The 8,469-nt window shown below is 46.2% G+C and overlaps 1 protein-coding gene across 7 annotated transcripts in view; it reads left to right on the forward strand.

The window, feature by feature from the left end:
• SLC20A2 (solute carrier family 20 member 2) overlaps positions 1–7,725 on the forward strand; it is a 59,010-nt gene extending 51,285 nt beyond the window's left edge. For 4 of the 7 annotated variants that reach the window (XM_040597518.1, XM_040597537.1, XM_040597527.1 and 1 more), the window contains 2 exons: positions 242–326; positions 6,023–7,725. In XM_040597518.1, the coding sequence (XP_040453452.1) occupies positions 242–326; positions 6,023–6,187 (250 nt within the window). In that variant the 3' untranslated portion in view covers positions 6,188–7,725. Of the gene's footprint in view, positions 1–241; positions 327–832; positions 918–6,022 lie in introns of all 7 variants that reach the window. The other 3 variants (XR_005828402.1, XM_040597557.1, XM_040597568.1) reach the window with 3 other exon arrangements.
• Positions 7,726–8,469: the final 744 nt, after the last annotated feature.

An 8,469-nucleotide genomic window follows, 5' to 3' on the forward strand; every position in this document is an offset into this window, starting at 1 on the left:
GCGTAGAGTAGTAAAGGTCCCTGACGCAATGAGCCGTGCAGCTGGGTTACTACAGATGACTAGCCTGTGCCGTTCCCATTATTCAGCCCTTCCTTGTTCTCTTAACTTATTCCTATGCCAAAAATCAGTTGGAGATAAAACAGTCGAAAGAAGAAACGGGTAAGACTTTGGCACGCTGCATGGTATCAGTCCAGACTGATGCAAAGAGTGATTGTGAAGTGTTTTCTTATGCTTCCCGCAGTGGATTCACTATTGAGTTGGCTTCGGCGTTCACAGTTGTGGTAGCTTCCAATGTTGGACTTCCTGTCAGTACTACACACTGCAAGGTATGCCTTTGCCCAGTGACTGCAGTCAAGGCAGTCTGGACTATTCATCTTAAAATTGTGCCGCTCGAGCCAGCGGATAATGGCACAGCGAGGGGAAAACAGCCAGTCACGGAGGACAGCTAGGTGGAGGTGCGTCAGCCTGTCTCAGCTGTGCCAGCAACACTGGGAGATAATCAGGCTCCCAAAAAACGCATTGGAGTTGTCACAGTAAAGTTGCTGACATCAAGCACAGCATGAGCCTTGTAGCTGTGGCTAAAGAAAAACAGCACTTGCAAAAACATGACTTCAATTTTAAAGCAAATGATTACAGGGAAGAGCCTGGTTTCCTCCGACGGTGCCATTTGAACCTGGTTGGGTAGCATTTCTCCCTTGTTCAGAGGCTGCGCACCATTCATCATTTATACTTCACTTTCTTGATAAGTGCATGGCATGGGATTTCCTGCATATAACTCTTTTACTACAGGTTTTCCATCTGTCTTTTTTTTTTTTTTTTTATTTCTTCACAGTGGATTTTGCATTGAAGTAATGTGTGCGCTAACGGTACTTGTAGCCTCAAATGTGGGTATTCCAATAAGCTCCACCCATTGCAAGGTATTGGAGTTTGCAGTGATCACATCAGTAAATCACATCGCTAGGACAAACCATAACAAAATACGAGAGATACCGATCGTTGCAGATTGCCTTCACTATGCGATGTGCCGTGCAGGCAGTGATCGCAAAATAACAAGAACTGCTTTTAAAGCTCGTATGGCTAAGCAAAGTCAGCGTTATATGTAATTGCACAAAAGTCTGGAACGTCTTTCACCCTCATGTGATCATGTTGAACTAATATAGACCTATTAAAATAATGTAGACTCATAGTTTGTGTGATCCCGGTTACGTGTATTTCAGAGCCACCTGTATGAAAAACACTGCTACATCTTAAGCTAATATTTTAATGTCTCTCTTCTTTTAAACCAACTTGTCCTCACTTTTGTGCATTATAATACAGAATCTGGCCCTTTTAATTTGAACAAGGTTGTTGGTTTGGTTTTTTTTAAAAAAGACCAGTTTGAAGTACATACGTAAGCTGGGTAATGAGCAGAATTTGATTGTGTCATATATACGCTGTGTGAGAAGACATTTATATCGTTTGTAGGCAACAGGGAGCACGTGGACATTTACACTGTTGGAATAACATAGTGGGAATTTGGAATTTCGTTCCCCAGGAAATTCCTCAGCCAAATACCCCATCTTTCTTTGCTTCCCCATGGACTCCCAAGCTCTTGGACATGCAGAGCTGTCTATATCCCTCACCCTCTGGCAGGGCATGGGAAAGCCCCTCTGAAATCAGAGACCGCAGAGCATCAAAGCCCCTCTGCTTCGGGACATACCACCAAGCCCTACAAGAGCCAGATCCTGTAGGATTCACTGCTGCACCCTGGGGACCTTGGAGCCCTTCCAGCTCTGGCTGGGGCAGGCAGGTTTTCAGGACTAACTGCTCCACAGCGTGGCAGGCGGGCTGGCCAGAAGCCAGGCATCCTTGCCTGTGACATTGACCTGGTTTCCAGTGAAAGAGTCAATGAAATCCACACATCGATGCTGCAAAATGCCCCAAGTTGGTTCATTCAGCCTTTTTCTGCTGAAAACTATTTCTTCAGAAAGCCTTCCTCTACTGCAAAATCATCTCTTTCTTCTGGTGTAGAGTTCTTTGAGAAGCAGCCAAGACTGAGCTGCTCTGAAAGGCTGTTCAGATTGCCTGGTGTTGGCCAAACTCTGGTGCCTCTGAATCAAGCAGGGAGGGGAAAAATAATAACAACATGATCCAGTTCTAAAAATGCTAGCCTGAAAACACCTCCCTTTAAGCTGACTGGTATATCAAATGCATGATTAAGAATCTGCCAGAGAGAATAATACAGCTTTGATTATCCCAGTTGCGTGCATGAATCACTTCTAGCCACTCATTGTAAAAGAGAAAATACACTTGGGTGCAGACAAATGGGCTGAATTTAAAAAGAAAATGTCTTGGAAGCCATAAGTTAATGAGAGGGCAGCATTAGGAGGTATTCATTGACTCAATGCAGTTAAAAGTTTGGTCTTTTCTAACTGCAGAGCAAACTAATTCTTTTCAAAAAACACTTCCATAAAAGCAGTTGATGTGGTTAGTCCGCACCTGCTCCCCTGTAGTTTGCTGCATCTCATTAGATGGATCATTCTTAATAGGAAGATCCCCATCGCAATAGGGTTAGACCGTTCCAGGATGTCACATTATTATAACCGACTCTGTGTTTCAGCATAATGAGATCATGAGTTGAAAGATTCTAAGCGATCAACACAAGATACAGCAAACACTTGTAACAGATGCATTCCTTGTTTTCTCCAAGGGCCCAGTGAAGGAATAAAAGAACTGTTACGTATCATTTGCTCCATGGGAGAATGCCTCTCTGAAAGTGCTGTCAGCCATTGAGACAGAAACACCACCTTAAAAATCAGCAGAAAAATTATTTTGCCCTTGAAATCAAAAAGAAAATGGATTCAGGGTGAGCCTGGTCCTAAGCCTCTGGCATCAGCGAGTGGGAAGTATTCCTTTCCCCAATATTTGCTCTACAGCAGAATAGCATTTGCTAAAGTGGGAGCCTTACTGAAGGGGTGTCAGTCAACTGAGCGTGCAGCAACTAGATAAACCGATGGCAAAGAAGGAGCAGCGTGAAACATCTTGGGTAGAGGGAGACCTGTTTGAGGTGAAACAATAGACTATAATGAAAAGTGGAGACCAAGAATGAAGGAAAACTCTGAGTGGCAGTTTTCAGGTCTTGGAGCAGATGGGGTGGCAAGCTGGAGACTGGTAGCAGGAAGCATTAGCTTCTGAGAAAAATCTGTCATACCCTCTCACATCAGGAGTTGCACTGGGTCCTAAATCAGAGGGTTTGGTCTACATGAGGTGGCCACCACCCAATATGCCTGTCCTAAATCTGCAGCCCAGCAGCTTTTCCACGCTCAGTGCCTGCTGAGAGCCTGAACCGCATCATCATCCCCGCCACAAGTGAAAGGGGAGAGGAAAGTTCCCCTGAAAGCCTCCAAGAGGGCCTGAGGGAAAGACCTAACCTTTTGATCCTCCAAAGGGATATGTGAGTCTGAACATGGTAGCCACGTCGCTCTGCCTGTACCCTTCCAACCTCCTTTGGGAATTAGCACTGAAAAGCTGGTGTGGTGTGAATGCGTATCTTGCCTTTCTGCTGCCCAGGTAGGCAAATGGTCATATTGAATCTTACACACACTGCCTGCTATTTATTCTAAGATACAAGATGTAGAAATAAACAGGCATTTCTCGGCTCTAACAGATTGAACGTGCTCGCTTACGGATAAAATCAGAGTGCAGGAGTTAAATGCTTTTTCTGTGCAAAAGCAACTTTGCTGAGGTCATACTTATCAGTTCGGTTTTGCTATTACGATTTTGGGGTTTTGAAAAATATTCTGTGTTGCTGTGACAGAATTATCATGTTCTGTGTGTTATTCTGATGTGCCATTGCACAGGAACAAGAGAGCCAAAAGTATTTCTGTAATGCTTTGAGCAGAGCATACTGAAGGCAAACTGCACTGGTTTCAAACCAATCTCAAAGTAGATACCATCTGAAATTCTTCAGACGGTGTAGTGTCCCTACACCCAAGTTTTAGCTACTCTCCTAACCTGTAGTCCATCAAAATCACTATTAATAAACTAAACTTTAATAATGTTTAAAACAGATTACCAATGCCATCATTGCTGATACCTTTTAAATTTCAGGAAGGACTCAGAGACTGTCATACGTAGGCTGCAGGCTAGCTCAAAAAGCAATGCTTCTTGTTGCAAGCATGACAGGTGGATGCTAAGGATGTGCAAAATGTAAAGCAGAGCCTAACACCTGAGCTGCTGAAAAACAAAGTTTCCTCAGGTTAATGCTTTGATATAGTCAGAATTGTAGGATTCCTCTTAGCTGGGCACCTCCTAAATACACTTGTAGCTCCTGAATACAGAATAGCGTATTGCCCACGCTAGGGATATTCAGATTAAGTAGTATCAGATTCCCTTATTGGGTCAAGCTTTAGAGGGAGGTCTTTTCAGTCCTAGAGTATCAAGTTTAGTTTTCCCTTGTTCTGTCACAGGTGTTTTTCAGAGTCTTATTTCCCTAGAGTTACGGGGTCTTCCTCAAATAACTTCTTCTGCAAAAAGCAGTAGTTAGAAGTTAAATAGGTGTTAATGAAAGATGCAGATTCAGTATGCCTGTCCTGTCTCTCCCTGCTTCCTTGTCCTCCCAGCATTTATCATTTTCCTGGCACCACACATGGGGAGCAGCCTATCTTCTAATCTACAGGTAGGGACTGATACCCTAATTAAGAAAAGAAGCAGGGAAGGGGAGGCAGGGATGGCATTTCAGGGAGCACAAGCCCAGGTGTGTCTTGGAAGTTTCTTCAAAACAGGGTATTCCATCCACATTTCTAGCTGTTTTACCATATGCTTTGAATAGACTTTCACTGATTTACACATTGTCGTTAACAGCATGGAGGGCCACTTCCAGGGCAGAAAGAATGCAGCGTTTTTGAAGTTTTTGCATCATTTTGTACTGGAAATGTTTTTCTCAGTCCAGTTTCCTTCTTAAAAAAAAAAAAAAAAATATCTGCTGTGTTTATAGCCAAGCTCATTAACTGAAAATACATTTGAAGGAAGAAAAGGTTGTAGCTTTGCCCATGCCACAGCGTGTTTGTCTTCAAAAACACTGACCTACCCAGCTGCCCTGGCAGCAGTGCCTTTGAAGGATATTTTGGTGGTTTATCCATTGCCCACCTGAAGCCAGGCCTCTTGATGTCCGTGCAGTTTGCATGCCCCATAGCATCAGGCTGATGTCTTTTTCCACAAGGAGGATTTTAGCTCTGTGTGCTTTGCTTGGCTGGGTGGTCCAGAAGGGCTGTTTTTTCTCAGAAGGCTTGGGCTGGTGAGTTTGATGTAGGTAGCTGTACTGGATCTAACCTTGCATGGTCTGTCTGCCCCCTGCCAAGTTACCATTGCTGTTCCAGGGTGAGCTTAGCTGCTTACATTGCCATGGCTGTTTATAGCCCACAGTATTGAAATACATAGGTGCGGTTTGGAGTCAGCTCCATATGTGAGACTATAAGCTGCAGGAGTTCAGCAGCTGCTGGGTGAACAGGCAGGACATCCCAAACCAGCAAGAGAACAAACAGGCAAGTGGGACAGGAACCGTACTAGCTATCGCAGCTGGCCCCATGCCACACTCTCCAGCAGAGCCTCAAAAACAACTTCCCCAGGGTTTTTATCATTTAGACCAAAGCCTGGCCAGACTCCGTGGATGCTTGCCCTCTTCCCTACAGACTAAGCCAGGTGCCGGGCAGGTGGAGGGCTGCCTCGGTTGCACTCATGGCTGATCCGGGAGCTAGCAGGGCAGGGAAAAACCCACAAACATTTATTCTCCTTTGGCTGCCCCCGAGACCTGTGGAAAAGCAGGAGATCATTGCAAAATAAAGGTTAAAGCACCCTGGAAGCGTCGCCCTCCTGTGACCCCACCAGAACAGAGCCATCAGTATCATCAGGGGATCCTTTATCTCAGAACATTTGGTATCAGCTGGTATCAGCTGACTGGCATTGGTGTGGCCGTGGGCATGTTACTGTTGCTTGGACCTACCCCTCACATCTCGTCTCCCTCTCTCTTCCCCACGCTCCCAAGGTCGGCTCCGTGGTGGCCGTCGGCTGGATCCGCTCCAAGAAAGCTGTCGACTGGCGCCTTTTCCGCAACATCTTCCTGGCATGGTTTGTGACTGTGCCGGTAGCTGGCTTGTTCAGCGCTGGAGTGATGGCACTGCTGATGTACGGGATCCTGCCTTACATCTGAGGAGCCTCCCCCGCTGGGAAAAGGGGAAATGGCCAAGCTACTACCCAGGGGAGAAGCGTTCCCATGAAAGAACCAGTCAGAGAGGATCCATCTTCCATATCTAACTTCTTATCTACTGTACATAACAATGTGTCATATTGGTGACATGGTGATGTGGTGCCATTTCTTATATATTAAAGAAATATATATGCATATAGTAGGTAACAATACCTAAGTTATATTATCAGTGGGGTGAAAATAATTGCCTAGAATTTAATATTGAGTAAAATTTGTACATAGTGTATCATTTTGGTGGCAATTTTTTAATCTTTTGAAGAAGAGTGTGGATTAGGAAATGTTTCTTGTCCATTTGATATAAGAAGAAGCGAGGTACAGGACTGCATAACACATGAATTTTTTTAAAGCTATTAAGATACTGGAACAAAATAAAAATGTGCAGAAGTGCTTTTCATAAAATAACTTTGTTCATATCATATTGATCTTTGTGTATCATAGCATGATGGTTATGGCTGTGTAAATACTTACAAACAGTAACTTTTAAATGGTGCATTTCCCTTATATATTTTGGATAAGAAAGTTTAGGAAGTACCAAAGAAGCAGGGGAATAGCTTGCCAATACTATGTCGTTGTCTACACGTGTGAGTGTGTGTTGTGTTTCCCCACCTCTAACTCAATGTTGTTTTCACCAAGCTCCCGCCAGCGAGGCTGGGATTAGTACTGTTCATGTCTTATTGTAACTTTAAAAAAAAAAAAAAGCACGCACAAAAAAGTTAGTTCTCGTTACTTAGTAGGCAGACCACAGTTCTCCACATTAGCTGATATTAGACTGACTTCATTTTGTGGGTTGAATTTGAAGTACGTCACTGCTCACCTTCTACCTTTCCCCTTCAAGTCTCCGCTCCCGGTTGCCCTGCTATCAATTCCAGCAGGAGAACGGACCGTCAGTCTCCTCGTTTTCTGTCCATCCAGCCACAACCACACACTCTCAGGTACAGGAGCCGGACTGTGGGGTGCGCGGCACCCCCACGTACAGAACCGAAGGGCAGCAGCGGGTAGGGAACGGGCTTAGCCCTGGTGGTGTGGTTGAAGGTGTGGGTGCCCGTGGGAGTGCTGACCCACACAAGGGCTGGCATGTCAGGAGCATGGCAAGGATGCGAGCAGATGCTGGGTCCCGTTGGCGAGTCCCATCCCGCGCCACAGCTCAGCAGCTTCCCGCTGTGCTGCAGGGGTGGGACGGGAGCCTGGCTGTGCATGGATGGCGGTTGCATGGTAACCAGCATTTGGGATGAAATTTTTTCACGGCAGCTCAGGGGGAAATGGCTAGCTACATCCCCTGCACGGCTTTGGAAAGCACATTTGGGTGAAGGTTACTGTTTTGTGGGTGGGGAAGCAAAGGGCAAGGGGTGCCCAGAGGAGGTTGGGAATCTATTACTGTTTAAATGCTGCTAAAATTTTGATAAAATGTTCTTGGTACTCCATTGTGACTTTTCCATTGGTCATTCATACTAAATTTATAATAAAAAGATAAACAGCCCCTATCACTGTTTGCCTCTTGGGTTTTTTGAGCATTACTCAGCCGTGCCAGCCGTAACGGGAAGGCTCCACAGGCAGCTAAAACCTTCTCCTTGGCATCTGCCGCCTTTTGTTCTTTGTCCGCCGAGGTCAGTGAGGATGAAACCGCGCTGTGTGCGGTGCTGACAAAACCTCCCTTTTCTGCCTGCCATCCCGGCAGCCCCAGTGCCCAGCCCTCGCTCTGCCCGGGGCTTGGCTCATGGGTGTCACCCTGGTGAAGTCTGGGAGCTCGGGGGCTGCTTTGGATGTATTCACCGGGTGCTCACTGGCTCCAGGTGCTCCCCTAACCCTCCTTTCGAGGGCTCTGTAAATATCCTCATTGCTGCAACACCATGGCACTCAGTTTCCAGCCCCTCTGAAACCCTAGAGCCATGGTACCAATAGCACCAGCAAACAGGTGGGACGGTGAGCAGCGGCTGAGTGACCAGAGCAGCCAGTAAAGGCACAAAGACAACTTGGCACCTGTGGAGGAGGCTGGAAGGGCTCACCCTGTCTTAGTACTTGCATAAACAAGTCCGTGCCTGGTGGCCCAGCAGCTTGCCACCTTGTTTCATCTACATAGACAAACCAGACTTGCCTTCTCTAGGGCAGGGACCCAGCTGCAGCCCCGCCGGACACAGGCAGCATGCGGGGGGCTGCGCCGGCACCAGGGTGGGGTATGCGGTAATTCTCCAGCACACACAGCTGGGCGCCTGTCGACACACATGTCT

Source organism: Falco naumanni, chromosome 1 (assembly GCF_017639655.2).
Source record: "Falco naumanni isolate bFalNau1 chromosome 1, bFalNau1.pat, whole genome shotgun sequence".
NCBI lineage: Eukaryota > Metazoa > Chordata > Aves > Falconiformes > Falconidae > Falco > Falco naumanni.